We start from the raw sequence: 19,111 nt of genomic DNA, 5'->3' as shown, positions 1-19,111 counted from the left end.
TAACCTAATCCCATCTGTAGAAAACAAGATGTCAATTTAAAGTGCTTCTCAAATTAAACTAACCTGAACAACTTAAGATTTGAAGTTCCCTGAATATTACAGGAATAAGAAGAGCATGAAATACAGAAGAGTTTTTTTTACTTGAGATATTTGTTCAAGAGCAGCCAAAATTGCTTAGTGTCCTACACTAAATTACTTTTCTACCCCAGAGAGAGGGTGTTCCCTCTAAACCAGAGATGATTTCAGAAACTATTGTTTGCATTTTACTGATCTTCAGATTGCTATCACACAGAATTTTCAAATAAAGCACTGGTAGTCTGAAAGCTCTAAGGTATTTAAATTAATTTGCTTAAAAAAAAAAAAAAGACATCCATTAAAAATATTGAGTGTTCTATTAGAAGTATAGTCTTTTTACTACCTTTAGCACCAGGTTATCAAGGTACCCTCAGCAGTCTATTAAGAACTAGAAGTAGTGTCTGTCACACTTGGTTCATTTCCTCTTTCTCTAAGGGGAAAACAAAGTATAAAATAACATGTTTTGATAAGATTTCTTCTCTTTTATTATTTTAGTAAATGCATATACATATTTCTGTGTTTGTGTCAGAGACAAAGCTATGTAAAAGAATTGTGCCTTCCACTTGAATTTCTATAGGAAGTGGCTCCCAACCACCCCAAACAGTTCTTAGAAAGGCTGAGGAGACAAGCTTTATAAAGGGTCTAAAAAGTTTCAGTGTGCATAAACTGTGTTCATTGCAGTGATTTTCTACCTCAAAATTAAGGTAATTTTTTAAAAGTAGCTTCAGCCAGTCATCGCCTTCAATAAGTATGATCTCATACTGGAGTCTTTATTCTTTGGGAAAATCTTGTCTTTAGAAGGCTAAGTTTTCATATAATGGAATCACAGAATAAATGAGTTTGGAAGGGATATTGAAGTCACATCATAAAATGGCCTGGGTTGGAAAGGAATATAAAGATCATTTAGTTCCAACACCCCTGTCAGGGGCAGGGACACCTTCCACCAGACCAGGTTACACAAAGGTCCGTCCAACCTGGCCTTGAACATTTGCCAAGGATGGGGTAGCCACAGCTTCTCAGGGCAACCTGTGCCAGGGCCTCATCAACCTCACAGGAGAATTTTTTCCCAATCTCTAATCTAAACCTACTCTCTGTCAGTTTGAAGCCATTCACCCTTATCCTGTCACTCCAAGCCCTTCGTAAATAGTCCTCTCTCCATCTTTCCTGTAGGATTCCTTCAGGTACTTGAAAACTGCAATTAGATCACCCCAGAGCCTTCTCTTTTCGAGGCTGAACAATCCCAATTCTCACAGCCTTTCCTCATGGCAGAGCTGCTCCAGCCCTCTGATCACCTTGGTGCCTCCTCTGGGCTGGCTCCAACAGGTCCCTGTCCTTCCTGTGCTGGGACCCCAGAGCTGGATGCAGCACTGCAGGTGGGGTCTCAGCAGAGCGGGGCAGAGGGGCAGAATCCCCTCCCTGCCCTGCTGCCCACGGGGCTTTGGATGCAGCCCAGCACACGGGGGTTTCTGGGCTCCCAGAGCACACGGCCGGGGCATGTCCAGCCTCTCACCCACCAGCACCCCCAAATCCTTCTCCCAGGGCTGCTCTGGATCTGTTCATGCCCAGCCTGGATTGGTACTGGGGGTTGCCCCAGCCCAGGTGCAGCACCCTGGACTTGGTCTGTTAAATCTCATGAGATTCCTATGGCCTCAGATTTCAAGCCTGTCCAGATCCCTCTGGACAGCATCCCATCATTCAGGTGTGTCACCCACACCCCTCAGCTTGTTGTCATCTTCAGACTTGCTGAGGGTGCACTCAATCCCTTTGTGCACGTCATTAATGAAGATCAAAGAGTCATCTGAAGCAGGTCTGAGAGCAGGTTTTTCAGCAGCTTATCTAGGCATGTCCTGAACCAAGAATGGAGATGCAATTATCAAATACAAATATCACATCTATCAATCAGTGTTCCTGGAAAAGTGCATCCACTTCCTCATAGATTTGTAAAGGTAGCTGTGATCATTGTGGTGCTCTGTTCTGGTTTCCTCCATAATGAACTCAAAGAGCTGGACTCACTCATTTCTGTATCAACTTCTCATTGAGTAAGGACATGTCTATAAACAGTTTTGATTTAAAGAAGTGAAATTTGAGATACTTCAATTCATTCCACATTCTGACTTTATAACTCATATTATATAGCCTTAAACTCTATCCCACACTAACAGACACTCTAGAATATGGTCATTTTTGGTTCAGAAGATATATCCTCCTAACTTTGTCACTCATTATTTCATCTTTTCCTGCAAGACCTTCTCTTACAGTTTAGCTATCCTAAGCATAGAGAGCAATTACCATCTAGCGCTCAAATTGCTTATAAATGGTGATTATAAATAAACATGTGAAGTTATCCAGGGGCAGGGGGTAAAAGGGGAAAGAGAGAGGAAAATGAAAAAAAAAAAGACATCAGTATACAAAAAAAACCAAGATACTCCAGAAGGCTTGCACATCAGTGTCACTGAGATTTCAAACACTTCACTGCTGGTCATTTTACCAGAAGCAGAAAATAAAAAGCAGCCAGTTTTGTAATCAAGAGATAATCAACTTAGGTGCTCCTTTCATACAGCTCAAAGTAAACTTTATGTTGAGCTGAAGGCTGGAAGAGACAACCAGGGATCATTTTTCCCCTGAAAGCTGTTCACTTTTCTGTTTTGCACAAACTAGACTGAGTCAGAGAGAGTTCTTTGCACTGGATGGTTCAAGCTGTGGGCTTGAGTTCGAAGCACTTAATATGTGTTCATGTAACCACCCAGCACTCTTGCTGTGAAACCTTCCCAGTAAGAGCCTTGCTATGTGCAAAGTGTTTGTCTCCTTGAAAAACCATTAGGCAATGACATTGCAAAGTCATGAAAAAGTACTTCCTCTAAAGCCTATGAAGAAATCAGACACCTGCATGTGCAATGTACTCTTAAAAGCAGAATGACAGGATTACAAGGTCAATGGTTTTCCTTTTGACAGATTTTATCTGGGCAGGATTCTGGCTCCTAGAGTGTGCAGAAAAAGGAAAAAGACGAAAAGAAACAAAGAATGACAACAGGCAGCAAAGACCAACCAAGTGAAAAATAATTTTAAACAAAATATACAAGAATCACTTTTCATTCACTTTACTAACTGTTACATCCTATGTAAGAGTTTTAGCTCGAGAAAACCTAAATAATTTAATATGCATAAAATGCTCCACTGACTCCCCTGATGTTCTACTCATATGATTCCATTCCTGTTGGGCTGATCCTTCAAGAAACAGGCAATAGTTTACATAGGTATATGTCAAGGAGGACCAAATCTGCAGCACCAAAGAGGAAGTCTAAGCAAAGAATGGAGGCAGAATTAGCACAGATATTTTTGCAGCTGTTTAGTGGTCATCTCTAATGCAGAGTCCAAATTTATTGGCAGGATGGAGCACGTCTCCTGTGAGGAAAGGCCGAGAGAACTGGAGTTGTTCAGTCTGGAAAAGAGAAGGCTTTGGGGTGATCTAGTTGTAGCTTTCCAGTACCTGAAGGGAGTCTACAGGAAAAATGGAGAGAACGACCATGTAGTGACAGGACAAGGGGGAATGGCTTCAAATTGACAGGTGTAGATCAGAGATTAGGAAGAAATTCTTTACTGTGAGGGTGGAGAGGCACTGGCACAGGTTGCCCAGAGAAGCTGTGGATGTGGATGCCCCATCCCTGGAAGCGTTCAAGGCCAGGTTGGATGGGGCTCTGAGCAACCTGGGATAGTGGGAGGTGTCCCTGCCCATGGCAGGGGTCAGAACTAAATGATCTTTAAGGTCCCTTCCAACCCAGGCCATTCTATGATTCTATGAAATGATGATAGGAAGTGCCACATGAAACAGTGCGCAAAGTGTAAAATCTCCAGCTGTGAAGAAATATTCTGGGAACAAGGCTTTTGTGTGATTATTGGTATTAATCTAGTCCAGGAGTTTGGGCACACTGGCAGGACCACAGCCCACATATTGCATATCTATTTTCTTTCCCACATTTCTCTACACTTGACTAATTTCCAATTCAGCAGGTCATTCTGTATCACTGAATATTTGAAATTTCTTTCAAAATCAGCAACAAAATGCTAATATTATATATAGATATATCTATCTCTGTTTATAGACACACGAACACATCATTCACACAGGTGCAGAGGATGTAATCCTGACAGAAATGCTGCCAAGGGTTGGGCTATAACACTCTTTTCCCCACCAGATGGCAGTAACTTCAACTTAATATAACCTGAACTGGTCACCACAGGCGCAGCAAACAATGGCATACTATATATTTGGGGTTTTCCTTAAGAAGGAAAGCTGGCTTTTTGAACATGTACAGTAGAGTTATTTCAGTTTCCTTCTATTTAATGGAAAAGTGTTCTATTAATAGCTAAGCTCAACTTTGATCAGTATATCCTACAACGTTTTTTAAACACATATCATTCCGTATTATTCTTTTTCAGTGTGCTGTAATTTTGTCAAATTGGAGAAGTACAGGTATTATTTCCAATCATTGTCTTTTTCCAAGAATAATTCCCAAACAGAAATAACTGGGTAACTTTCAACTGCATAATAAACAAACTTTTACAATATATGTTAATGATTAAAGAGACTAAAGGACTCCAAAGAAGGAGGGGAAATTATAAACACCTTTTGCATAATTGTTTGACAAAAGTTTTCAGTGTGCATATTTCTTGACTTATAAAAGCCCAGGGTAACATCTGCAGCAAAAATATTGCAGCCAGTACGTATTACATACACAGGCTAAATTGCCTTTAATATGGGAGCTGACAATTTCTTCTACTGGCAAAAGCAGGAAAGTTTTTGTCAACATAGTCCAGACACCATAAAAAACAATGTAATCTGGTGGATGGGGACTGCTCTGTAGGATATCCAGCTCTAGGAGCAACTGATCCGTTGATTCTAACCAAAAGATCATTGTTCCCTTTTCATTTCTTTAACTTATAATTTTTTGAAAGAAATTTTCCAGAAGAAAATGTTCCATATTATAAAAAGAGAACTTCCCTCCCATTCTACTAATATTAGTATTCAGAGTGATTAACTGGGTTTATATTCAGCTTTATTCTGACTGCAAAGATAATATCAAAAGCGCACATTCTTATTAGTAAAACACACTCTTCCAATAAATTTATGACCAAATATGCAGTCTGTTTGGACAGCTGGCTTCCACCATCCTACAAGCAGGGATTTAGATCCCTTTTTTTTTTCTTCCCATGTTGTTTTTCAGCAGAAAGTAGAGTAAAATTTTCTCTAGCTATACAATACAAGTAAGTACAGTAATGGAAAGAAAAGACCATAAAAATAAAGCAAAAAGTGATATAACTACATTCTACTAATTAAACATTAAGCAGCCATTTATACTTGTCTTTCACACTCATGGGTAATATTTCTGAATATTTCACTTTTAATACCAAAATGCAAATCCCATTTACATGGATGTATCCTGGATGAGCAGTATCCCAAACCAGTGACATTTGAACTGAAGATGTTCTCAAGATATTTTTTAGTTCAAGAGACCTGTCCATAAACTTTTCACTATGGCTTCTGAGATTATATATTCACATCAGCTGAAAGGATGAGCAGAATCCACCATAAAAATAAGTCATTCTTATGACATGTCCTCTTCCTGAAGGAAGAGGAAAAATAAAGGTATCAAGTAATCTTTAGTATGAACCTAACCAAAATTATTTGAAGTGGAGAATGCAAAACTTTGTGAATAACCATGAACTCAAAATCCATCCTTGGCTTGGAAGGAGAAACTGAATGAGTCATTGTTGAAGAGGACAAAGTAAACACAGAGTAAACACAGGCATTCACCATTCAACATAAAGTCCCAGCATAGAAAGTTTAGCACAACCGTGTGATGTTCCGAGGGATGGTGAAGTAGCAGTGACAGACAACTGCTTTTCCCTCCAACTGAAGCATCAGTAATAATCCTACAGTTACGTTTAGAGAATTCTGCATATTTTGAAAACGATATGGGAAAAATAGAGGTGAAGGAAGAGGCACAAGTACTGAATACTGGAGAACACGTTACAGTGAAAGTCTTGGGAGATGTCAGATATATTTCAGCTGACTTGAACAAACATGTAGCAGTAATCATAGGAAAACAAATACCACCTATAACTGCCAGCAGAAAACAATGGAACAATGGCTCAAAGCTGAAGCTGGTCAAATTTAAATCTGGTAAAAGGCACAAATTTTGATACTTCATTTCATGAAATGAGCACTCTTTCTATGAAGATAAATAGTGGATTAAATAAAAACAATTTCTTGCTGCAAAGACAAAATGCAAGGGAGTATAACAGCACAAAATGTAAAACCTTGAGAGTTTAAACTACATGGTCCAATGCCCCATTTTGATTCGAAACCCAGCCCTGCTTTGTGAGGAGAGGCACCATGACTGAGCTCCTCGGGAGCCATTTGAAACGCAGAGGGAGCGTCCCCTCGCTGTCCTGGGAAAGCCGCTGTGGGATGGAGAGCAGCTGCACTGCCCTCAGCTTCACGTGCCAGGGGCTGGTCATGGTGACTGGGACACAAACTTTGGGCAGTGGGCTCAGGGCTTACCTGCAGTTTGTGGAGCAGCAAACACAGTCCTGCTGTGAGATGGAACGGCAGCTGTACACCTGGAAGAGACACAGCACATCAGAACAGGGATACAGGACTCGTACAATAAACTATCTGAGTTTCACCTGGTATTTCAAAAGGAAACCTGTTTCAAAGAAAGACATAGTGTTATATCCCACACATACACAATATAAAGACAAAAAAGAGGTAGATTTTTTTTTTTTTTACAAGACTTGATGAACTTTAACAGGTTTACAAATTTAAGGGAATTGTCATATACCTGTAGCTGAAACAACAAAGTAAGGTGGTACAACATCTTCTGTCTTGCAGGCCCTACAACCTTTCAGCACATCTCAAACTGGGGGGACTCTCTTGCTGGATGCACATTTAGTTGTGTGCTGAGCTTTGCATGCAAATAAATTCACAATTTCATTACTTTTATAAAGTAACCAACTCTTCCTAGACTGAATTTTAGCACCCAAAAATTCTGTTTTCTCTTTGTGGATTGTTAGAAAACATATAGAATGAATTCATGTATAAAACCTATATTTTTTCTCATTCATACTAACATCTTCACAGCAAACACAAAGTTGCATTTAACAGAATGTATAGGGAAAGTATTAATCTACAATCACATGTCCAGTACAATAAATACAATACTAAGAGAAAGCACATGCAGCAGAACCACTATTCTGGCAAAAGATATTTATCTTACCCAGTAAGAAATCCTCTGAGCTGTTTGTAATCAACAGATCATATTTAGTGCCTTTCTTTCATTAGCATGGAGTTTTTCAAGAAGTGGGATAAGTTAGCAAACTGTTGTTACACTCAGAGAAAGCACAGGATTTTTAAATGAGGAACCCTTCAGTTTCTGAGAGCTCAATTAGTATTAATTACAAGTTTAAAGAAGCACCACAACATATTCACATTGATAGTATAGGCATATCTACAGCATAATTACTGTCACTTCAATAAGTGCAGTCATGCATACACATCCCCTTCTAGGATCAGAGTGGTGGCATACTCAGTCCAAGCTCCTGTATGAGAGGCAACCGTGTTTCACATTCCCTTTCATAAATGTATCATTTTCCACCTTGCAACAGTTAGACATGTATGGAAAAACAAAACCTGACCACTTGATTAGGAGTCTCCTCCAGAATACTACTGCTTTGATGGCTAGAAATCTTCTAACTTCCAGTCTGATTTTCTACCAATTATTTCTGTCCCAGCATTGTTCTCCAGATTAGATTGCTCTCCTTCACTCACAATGGTCCTGCTCCAACTGTGTACCTTTTCTCTTGACCTTTATTTTATTGAAGAGAAATAAAAACTTTTAGTACCCTCACAATAACCTTTCCCTTCCCACTGTTTGTTTTAGTCCCATTGCTTCTCTGTTTGCTACACCTAAGTTCATGCTTCCTACACCTGGGCACTCCGAATACTTGGCGGAATTCCTGGGGAGGTTGCTGCGGTGCCTCACATGGAAACATTAATAATTTTATTTCATTACCTGAAAGGTCTAACTTGATACTACATTAAATGGCATAAACTTGCTCATGGACATATCAGATCACTGGTGTTGCAGTTATTTTGGATTAAATTCCTCTTACCTAGTTTTAAGCAGCATCTCTGAGCTAGTCACTGCAGGTCCTTTAGAATCAGAGAGACACTTCACAGCATGACTCATCTGATTTGTTTTTAGAGATTCTGACTGGATGAAATCTGTTGTGCCCTAGAAGTACTCTTCACTGACCATGCCTAAACAAATGCCTCAGTTGGAGAGAGCTAGACGGAATCAGCTGAAGAGCTTGTTTTGTTGTTTATTAATACAGTCAGCTCCATTTCCTTTAAAAAATCTTGTGATAGCAGATAATAGCAGAAGTGATCATCACCATGTACATAATTAAGTTTTCAGACTTCATCCTGTTTCTATTCCCCATCGTCTCTTGGTTATGAAGTTTGCTCTGGATTATTCATTGATGGTACATTCGAATCACATATTGAAAATGGCTCTTCTAGTACACTTTTAAAACCCACAGTAACTAGAGGTACCAAGGTTTCCCCTCAGAAACCAAGTGCTTATGTAATGATTTGACAGAATTACAGTTTGACAATTGATATTCTAGACTAGCACATGAGAAAGAGGAACAGGTATTTCAAAATATGTTGAATTTTAATCAATCATAAATAAAAGGATGTAGACTTGGGGAAGTAGGCAGGATGCTTTTTTGTCATCTCTATTGAACCTCATTAGCTGCATCCTCTAAGCAAAAAGCTTGAAATGTTTGAATAGTAAAAGATAAACATTAAAATTTAAAAAAAAACAAGCATAAATATATATTTCTATCATCATCTTCTCCAGCTGAATGATTACAGAATTTTTCTGCACAAAGAACAGATTAAAATCAGAAGGAATCTGATACTTTCCCTCACCTCCAGAGACAAATAAAATTAGTTACTGTACTATATGATCTCACAGTGGATTAATATTTAAAAATTGACTACCGTTGAATCTCAAGAATTTACCAGAAATCCTCCTAACATAAGCTATAAAAGAGAAAAAAGTGTAACCACTATACCACTTTTTCTTTCCTTCGTGAAGGAAGTGCTAGTACAGATAAAGAGGTTTTACAGATAAACAGGTTTTGCAGAGTAACATGTTGGGCTGAGTATCTCAGGAGTTTGATTTGGCCAATACAAAGTCATGAAGGTTTTCTTCACATTTCACCAATTGCACAAACAATTCAAAGTAGAGTTACTCACCAAAGCAGAAGTTATCATGAACACTTGTTATCCTACTTGGTGCTCAGAAACCAAAAATCAGAATAACCCTCAGAAGAGCAAACACCGAACAACTTCACTTTTTGAACCACAATGCCAAAAGGATTCAATTCCAGATAGTTCAGGCTCATGGACAAATTCATGGACAGGATGTCCATAAACAGATACTGAAGAGTACAAGTAGGATGTTCCCTCTAGCCTCACACATCCAAAAATGATGCATGCCAAGGGACTACAAGGGAAATGGATTACCATTCAGACCCAAAACCCCAGTCACAGCAGGTTCAAAGGGATCTTGTTTCACAGAAATATGAAAGATTTTTTCAGAATGAAATTTCTGAAACTTTTTTAATGTCAGACCATCAACCATCATGCCCTTCATAAACCAAAAACCATCAGATTTTTCATGCTTGATGAAAATTCTATTTTCTTGGGTCAGAACTCTCACGAACATGTCCTTGACAGTGGCATTATTAATCATATACACTGATCTTTTCAAAGTATCTCTTTTCTGAAATGACTGGTCTCATTTTGCAGTCTACTGTGTATTCTTTCACATATTGTTAATCAAAAAACTTTGGATGCTTGTTCTAGTTTGCAAAGTACCTTACTCACAAGCGTACATGCATTACAAGATTTCTTCACAAATAATTCTTATCAGTAATGTATAACTTCCAGAGCTCTTCAATAGATACAAATACAAGGCAAATTTCCACTCCTGATTCTGAAACAGGATGTAATAATTTTACCATAGGCATATCTATATATAAAATAGACAATTTTTATTCCTGAAAACTCCCTCTTTCACAACTAACTCTTTAGTTAAGGAACGGAAAAATCAAATATGAAAAAGAAATTAAAAAAGGAAGAAGCAAATGCTGAGAAAAAGGCATGTTTTAAGTAAGAAGAATCATTGTAATGGTCTTCTGAAAATGTTAGAAAGGCAAAAGCAACCATGTTTCCTACTTGTTTTCCATTATTTACTACTTGTTTTCTACTTTAAGACAATGAATCTTCTTGAAGACCGGAAAGCAAATGATATTTTGGGCTGCATCAAAGCAGTGCGGCCGGCAGGTGACTCTTGCCCGGCACTCCACTCTCATGAGACTCCACCTGGCATATTGTGTCCAGCTCTAGGGCTCTCAGAACAATACAGAGGTGGACTTATTGGAGAGAGCCCAGAGGAGGCCACAAAGATGACCAGAGGGCTGGAGCAACTCTCTTATGAAGACAAGATGATAGAATAGCAATTGGCAGGCCTGGAGGAGAGAAGGCTTGGGGGAAACCTTACTATGGCCTTTCAATACTTGAAGAGGTTTAGAAAGCTGGAAGTGACTTTTTACAAAGGCTTGTAAGGACAGGAAGAAATTCTTCATTATGAGGGTGGTGAGACACTGGCACAGGTTGCCCAGAGAAGCTGTGGATGCTCCATCCCTGACAACGTCCAAGGCCAGGTCGGATGGGACACTGAGCAACCTGGTCTAGTGGAAGGTGTCCCTGCTCATGGCAGGGAGGTTGGAACAACATCGTCTTGACCCTGAGAGGAGCTCAGTTTGTCAGAGCATGGTGTTAATATTGCCAAGGCCATGAGTTTGATCCCTGTATAGACCACTCACTTTAGGGGTGGACTTTGGTGATCCTTGTGGGTCCCTTCCAACTCAGAATATTCTGTAATTCTGTGATGTTTCATGTCTCCTCCTGCCAAAACTATTTTATGAACCTTGGCATGACCAGCTCTTTGCAATAAATATTTTTTACCTGAAGATCATATGACTTGTGATTGTGTTTTAACTTAGACAGGGTCTACACAAGAACAAAGCTGTTATTGCCATTGTTCTACATGTCTCTGTTAAAAAGCTACCAGAAATATCAGGTTATTTTGGACTAACATTATTTCAGTAATGCTAAAGCTTCCTTTTCTTTGAACAGGATATAAGCATTAAAGGGACTTCTACTTATCAACAACAGAGGCTCAGAAAACGACAGGCCTGAAAAGAACCTCATACACTTGAGATGCTCCTGGAATCAGACTAACTTCCATTTCAAAACATCACGGAACTACGACACTGAGTGAGAAAATGTGACTTTCTGATCATTTCAGAGCTCATCTTGCATCTGTTATTTATATTCAATGCATTTGGAAGGAGCCTTGAATAAGGGGCAACAACTTAATCAGACTTTCTAATGCTTTTTGTGGTGCGGATTATAGACCAAGAAGAATACTCAAGAGCCAGAGAGACTTAATTTTTTTTGTACCTTAAATCAAAGCTGATGCAGTTAGTCATTCCCAAGTTCATAACAGAGCAAATCCATGTACAGTACCAAAACCAAATAACTTTTGCTGACTTAACTGATCTATCAATGCTCTTGGTTTTGAGGGGGAAAGTCTAGAGGCTTTCAAATGCTACCAAAATTCAAATCACATGTGTTGGGGTCCCTCCCCCTGCCATGGAGCCCTGGGAGATGGGCCCTGGGGGGGAGACACGGGGTTTCCCTGCCCCTGGTCAGCCTCATTCCCCATTGGTTGGTTTGTGTTCCCTGGTGTGGCCAAGGACCCTCGGGTCCCGTGACGGCGGAGTTCCTGAGCTGAGCCCCGGCCATGCGGCTGGAGAAATAAACATCTCTGAAACATCTACCATGAATCTGTCCATATATACTTCACTTTCCATGAGACTCCTGGTTTGATATATGCGTGTTGCAGTAATCCCCGCTGCAACACACATGGTTTAAGCTTTGATGATTCTTTGCTCCATGGGTTTGTCCAAGTTCTTGCTCTTAGCAAGTCACAGTCAGGTTTGAATATTCTGGTTCATTAAGATAATGTAGAAAAGGATTATCTGGAGAAGAAAATCAAAGGAGTTTTAGCGGGAATTAACCTGGAAGCACTTTTAGAAACCTTGGGTTTAAAAGGTGCCTTTTCATTAAATTTCAGTCAACTGTAATTCATCTTGTATCACCAGATTAAAACCTGGGGTTTCATCTGGTTTTTGCTGCCTTTACTTTATCTAGTAGATTATTAGGATGTGCAACACAATAAACTACTGTCCTTGAAATGGTGATTTACAGCATTATTGCATATCATAAAAAAGTACAGCATCAAAATTGCTTAAAGCCAGAGTGCAAATTACTTAAAGGTGGTCCCAAACTGCAGAACTCTCATCTCCACTGAGCAAGAGTATCATGGTCTCTTTGTCCTAGTTTGGCATACTATGACAGAGATGACACTTTTTTTTTCATTCAAGTGAGCAATTCAATCTAAAACTACCCTAAAATAAGCTGGTGACACAGCAAACCTTGCCTAGAGCAAACCATGCAAAATCTTTGTCTACTTCTCTAGTGAAAAAAAAAAAAAAAAAAAAAGAAATTAATTATGAAGATAACAAAGGCATGAATTGCATTGATTATGAAAGAAATTGTGTCTGACAACCCTTTCTATGCAAACCACAGAACTTCCCAACATCCAGGAATCTTCAGTATTAAAAAACAAGCAACAAACCCCTCCTTCTCCCTGGTTTCTACCTTCATTCAGAGAAGCTGAATTGGCTTCTATATCACAGTGGAGGTTAGAAAACAGTGGTGATTCTTGAGGATCGTTAAAGTATTTAAGAAGGGGAATACGATGTTTAGATTATTTACTCCTTCATTTAAACGAATGGCCCAAAAGGGAAAAATAAAGAGGAATCTCTGGCTCTTAGTCACCACTGGCTGAAATGAAGTAAAAGGCCTCAAACTGGCAGCCTGAACTTTAGCTTGAATGAACCAGGTGCGAAGTTGGCACATGGCTCAAGCAACAGCCCAATTTTTTTTCAGAATCTCAGTATCAACAACACAAGAGGGAGAGGACCATGTGTACTTTGGGGCAAGACATCAACACATGGTAAAAATCCACCCTACAACAACACCAATAGGAATAAAAATTAATGGTTTCACAATCATGTTTTCATTGTTCATGGAGATGCAACTTTTCCCTTCAACACCAAGTTTTACACATCTTTCATTCCTCAGCTCCTTACAGGAGGAGAGTAATTATTTCAAGAAATGATCACAAATATAATTAAGATCAGATCCTCCCCTTGGTAAACTGTGCAGACTTCTGTGAATCTAGAAATTATTTTATCAATTACATTAAAATGGACAAGAGGAAAGCCTTCCACTTAAAAAAAAAAATCTTCCTTCCAATAGAAAATCTCCTTCTTTAAAAAAAAAAAATTAAACTGAATGTTTTATTAGCACGAGAATAATTTCAAGCAGTGTTTGAATACCAAATACAACAGCACTGTCTTTTGCACTGTTTATGCCATACATATGACAGATTATTTAATCTTTTAATTTATCATTGCATTGTCATAAAAATGAAGAGGATTTCACATAGCCTCAATAAGGCTGAACACAAAACATTTCCACACAGTGTATGATTTTGTAAACTGCAGTGAGTATATGAAAATGGCTGCCATCATTAACATGCATCTATAGTTCAGCAGGAATATCAAAATGTCTTATTATATCCAACAGCTTACACAAAAGATCAGCAAACAGATTCTTCTCTTAAGGTAATGGGACTAGTTAATGGACATTCTGGAGAAAAGGTACAGCTTGCAATCATGTCAAAGTCCAGCTGAAAACTGAATTAGTATGCAGGGCATAAATTATCCAGAATGAATCCAATTAGTCCAGATTGTGACCATTTTAAGATAATGGGATTCCTACTTTTTACTGTTAACATTTAATTGCTTATGCTGCATATTTATATTTTCCTGTGCATGTTTATATTTTCCTATGCAAATCTGGGGGTTTTTTCTTGGATAATTTTGTCCCATAAATGTGCAGGGTAGGCCAAAAACTTTTTTTCAAAAAAGCCTGTTGTTATTTGAGGGCAACTTACATTTAGTTCACACACATGCTTTCATTTCAAATACACAGTCCTCAGTCTGGAGTTAAACCGTCCTAAAGATCAACAAAAGTTCAGAATACACCCTGAGAAAATACTGCCCTCGATACACTCATAAATATTAATTACATTTATAGGCTAGCAATACAAATTCTACCAAGTACCACAGGTCACTGCAGGAAAAAATACTGATGGAAATGATGTGAGTAATTATTAGTGTTTCTGGAACTTTTAACTCTGTTCCACAGTTTGTCAGATATTTCCCTCCCACTGCCCCCCCGTCACCTTCCCCCCCCCCAGTTTTAACAAGAATAGTTGGAATAAAATTAATCTCATATTGATAATAAGAAGACAAATGCTGTGGCTTGTAATAATACAGACCATCACATAGTAAGTATGTAACAGAAGCTACTAAAGCAAACTCTTTTAACAGTAAAATTCTAATAAAATAGTAAGCCATCAAAATTTACAAACAACCACAAACAGTTAAAATATCACAGAACAGATGTAATAAACACAATTAAAAAATCAGGCACACCTATGCCAAGGCAAATACACTGCACGTTTTAATTTTTCAGGAGAAAATGTAACACGTCGCAGCTAAAGGAATAACAAAGCATAAAGAAACAAGTGCAAACATAACGATTCTCAAAGGTTAATGGTTACACCACAGGCTTATAGTCACTGATCACATTTTTACTACCTGTGCCTGCAGATAATTCTCTTTTTTTTCCCCCCCTGAATATGGCAGGACTATTATGTGTTGATTTTGTGTGCATTTTCAGTTGTCTTGTCTAGAAGTGCAAATCTTAAAAACTGGAATTATAGAGCCAAAAAATGAAGAAAAAAACCTGGCAAAATGTTGGAACAAAAAAGTTATTGCAGAGAGACAGAAATTCATTTCTTTAATACTCTGTCAAACTTATAATAATGTGCACTTGGAAAGAAAAGCAAAATCTTATTTTAAATAGCATTTGCTAAAGCTACGCTAACAAAAGGATTTGTGGCCCTGTCACGAAAAAACATTGACCCTTGACCTTTTTTCACTTTAGAGAAGGAGAATAGCCAGAATCTTGTGTATCAAACAAATGTTTGTTTTGTATAAATCTTCTCCAAATTTTCTTAGTTTGCTGCAAAAGCGGAGGAAAAAAAACTAAAAGACAACAAAAAAAGAAAAGAAGAAGAAACTGCCCCAAACGAAAGGCTCGATTCAGAAACACTGCAAGGCTGCTTCTAAACAGTCATGTGACTTTTTTTTGCTAACAGCCATGTGCTCGCGTATCATTTTACTCTGAAATAACTCTGCGGATTTCAGCTCAACCTGCCTTTGCTTAGAATGCATGACATAGCCTGTGAGGGAGCCTGAGAACCGTCCCTCTTCAAAAGCAAGGTTCCCATGCTTGGCCTGTAACCATGGAAGCAGATGCCTTTTTTGCTTACCCCTGCTTACCTCTTTGCAGCCACGAGCTGCTCCCTATTGTTAAAAGGGGTACGCCTTGATTTTTCTTCGTCGTGACTGAACTTGCCTCTTCTTCAAAGGGCACGATGCTGCAGGTCATTGGTCTAGACCGTTTGCACGGTCCAGAGAACAGCCTTGATGTAACCCTTGCTCCGTCTGTGCCACACCACCAGCCGTGCGACTGCAGACTGTAGGGGGACATCGGAGATCTGTATTTGAAAAGAAGTCCGTCCGATTTTGCCATTGTGCCTTTTCAGTCATCGATCGAATGAATATCGAACCTTCTGTCGTTGCATGTGTGAAATAGATAGCTTAGCAAGCACTTTTGTGCCCAAACCTGTGCAGTGGGCCAAACTCTCCTCCTTTATTCACAAGTATTGCTGGTTTTTGTAGTATAGTAATTTCTCAGGAACTTTAAAAACGGTGTCTTAATGTTAGACCAGCCTCATAGCAGAATCTATTTGTTTTAACTTGCTTGATTTAGCACTTAATTTTTAATTTTTTTTTTAAAGGTGCTTTCTCTTTTAGTCATTCCCAGTTGAATATCAGCCCCCTTAAAGTGCAAGGGAGGCTGATTTGGAATCAGTATGAACAGCCCAGAATCGTGAGGGGTTTCAAAACAAGATACTGACTGGAGGTTTTCTGCCATAAGGCTTTAAAAATAACACAGAAGAAAAACAAACATAAACTTAGAAAGCTTCCAAGATAAATTCAGACAGTAAAAAATAAAAAAAAAATTGCATTTTGTTTGTTTGTTAAATACAATAAATTAGATAGTCTTAGAGAAAAGACAGATATTCTAATAGACAAAATAACCTGGCAGTGGTGACTAGAACCCTAAAAGAGTTTATATTATTTTTTTCTCTTGATACAGAAAGACAAAAAATTTGGAAAATTAGTTTCTGATAACATGGATTTTTGCTCTTCTGTACTAGTGCAAAAACATTTTTGATATTCACAGGTCAACCTTTTTTTTTAATATGTATTTTATTTTCAAGATGAAACAGTTAAATGTCTGCACCACTGCAAGAAATTATGAAAATCAGGCTAAACCACTGAGAAACTGTAGCTGAAATGTTCAGTCAAAGAGTTCAACAGAACTCCAGGAATTTCAGGGAAGAGTGAAGAAAAAGATTTTCTAACACCTTCGAATTAAAAAAATACCCAAACAGAATTGTAGCTAACATGGAAAATTATATCAGTCGGTAAGCAAGTTTTTACTCTTCTTTTGATGGAACGGTAAAATCTCTGATCACTGCTTGTCAAAAAAACAATAATCTAGTGAAAGCCATCAGCACCTACTCGTTGTACAATATGTGAGCCTCTACTCTGTTCTAACAAAATTTGGACTGCATCAAAAAGGGCTTATATATTCTTCAGGGTGCTGCTAACCCAGGGTTTTCTATATATGACATCAGTATATATATTTTTGAGATACCACTATCTCATACTTCAAGGCATACCTATTTTCTCTAATTGCCGCAGGCAAAGGGGAGGTGCACTAAAGAATAAAGAAGGTTATTGTGACAGATGAAACATAATTCACAATGAGTACTCTTTTCATCGAGCCTTAAGTAGCAGAGGATTACTCCAAGCTGAATTTTAAGGGAGTATGTATGATCTGATTTAATAATACAAGGACAGGCCACAAGCTGAAAGGCAATATAAACCAATTATGCTTTTGCTGATTGTTTGTGGGGTTTTGTTGTTGGGGTTCCCCCCACCCCCCCGACCCCCCACTTTCTCTTTTCTGGAAATAGAAGAAATAATATGAAGAGGGTCTGAAGAAACATGGGGAAAAGTAAGAAATGCGGAGAAATAAAAGTTGGGATTTTCTGGAATGGATATTAACAAATGCTTATTCTATATTTCTGCTTCATGAAACTAAAATGAAATAAGATCATGCCTTTTCTTCAGTAATTATGCGCTGTGAAAGTAGGTAAACTAATTTTGATACACTTACTGAACTTGTCTTGCTTCCGAGAAATTCATACTTGAGTGTCTTCTAAAAATGCTGTGTGATGTCAAGTTTAGATGTAGATAACTGTGATAGTAAAACAAGTTTCTGCTTAGTGTGTGTACATTGCTTTTCTGAGTCACTGTTTTAATATTTAAACAGTAAATGGGTAAACTTGCATGAGTATTTTATGTTTGTTTCCTTTTAATATGCTTTGTAAAAAAAGTGCTTAGCACAAATTACTGTATTGCATTCTGAAAGGTTTAATCTTTTTATAGTTTCAGTTTTCATAAAACAACTCTTTTTTTATGATCTAAAATTGTATTCAGAATGCCTGGACTTTTTAGCTAGTTAAACTGCAGAAAATGCTAAGATGCTTGGCAAAAAAGAAATAAACAATGTCCCATTTTGTCTACAGAATTTTTAATTTAGATTAATTACTTTTTAAAGTAATAGGTAACTTTTAAAATTCCATTTTAATGTAATTTTATTAAAGTATTTATTGATCTCAGAGAACATTTCTATAAATTTTTTATAATTCAGTTTGCAAAATAAAACTATTTTTAGACATGGATTCTAAATGTGTTCTTTGAGTGTTCATCTTTTTTGAAAAATCACAGACAAAAAAACCTCAAACAACCATGAGTTAAATGTTTATTTTCATATATTTAGGATTTTTAAAATTACACAATAACTGCTTAGGAGCAGAGCTAATAAAACTGTGTTTCTAAAAGGATATTTATTACTAGGGGTTAGTCTATATATTTGAGATTTTGGACTGAAATAAAAAATAAAGATTAATTGGAACAGTCTTTCTCTTATTCAGTGCTGCTACATGTCAGAGCAGTTAAGACGATTTAACAACTTAACATCTAATGTTCCATAAACAAACAGCAAGGAAATGGCATAAAAACAAGCACATGGAATTATTATTAATTATATTTTCTAAACCAGAAAAGAACACTGTCGTTTTGTGTTTCTAGAGGTAGTTACTGAACTATTCTCTTACATAATACAATTTCATGCCACTCTTAAAAGCAAACATAAAACCAATGTAAGTATTTATTAAACACCATAAGCAATTAGGTGGATTTTGGCGAATAAGCAGCATGCATTAAGCACACAGCAGTACTATATTTTAAAGAAAGAATAAGCAGTCAGAAAAATGTATAAGATGCAGTAAGAAAGCTGCTGGATTGAAAGCATAGATTTTAATATTTTAGTTCGCGAGAGGAGCGGCAGCCAAAAGACCATTCTAACCACCTGACAAACAGCAACAAACAACAGCTCTGGAGTCAAAATATTTATTAGGGTGTCATGTCAATGTACAGGCTAGCATATGTGCCAAGGAGAAATTATTCTATTATCTTCAGCTGAGTGAACCAGCAA

The 19,111-nt window shown here is 37.8% G+C and overlaps 1 protein-coding gene across 3 annotated transcripts in view; it reads right to left on the bottom strand.

Annotated features, from left to right (window-relative positions):
• LOC116438395 overlaps positions 1 to 16,005 on the bottom strand; it is a 143,059-nt gene extending 127,054 nt beyond the window's left edge. For all 3 annotated transcript variants that reach the window (XR_004237720.1, XM_032097281.1, XM_032097288.1), the window contains exons 1-2: positions 15,757 to 16,005; positions 6,638 to 6,696 (exon numbers count right to left, since the gene is read on the bottom strand). Coding sequence is in view for 2 of the 3 variants with exons in the window: in XM_032097281.1 (XP_031953172.1) it covers positions 6,638 to 6,696; positions 15,757 to 15,967 (270 nt within the window). In the remaining variant the exon portion in view is untranslated. The remainder of the gene's footprint in view (positions 1 to 6,637; positions 6,697 to 15,756) is intronic.
• Between the last annotated feature and the right edge of the window lie 3,106 nt (positions 16,006 to 19,111).

Source organism: Corvus moneduloides, chromosome 2 (assembly GCF_009650955.1).
Source record: "Corvus moneduloides isolate bCorMon1 chromosome 2, bCorMon1.pri, whole genome shotgun sequence".
In the NCBI taxonomy this organism is placed as follows: Eukaryota; Metazoa; Chordata; class Aves; order Passeriformes; family Corvidae; genus Corvus; species Corvus moneduloides.
The sequence above is the reverse complement of the archived record's forward strand: the minus strand, read 5'-3'. Positions and strand labels throughout refer to the sequence as shown.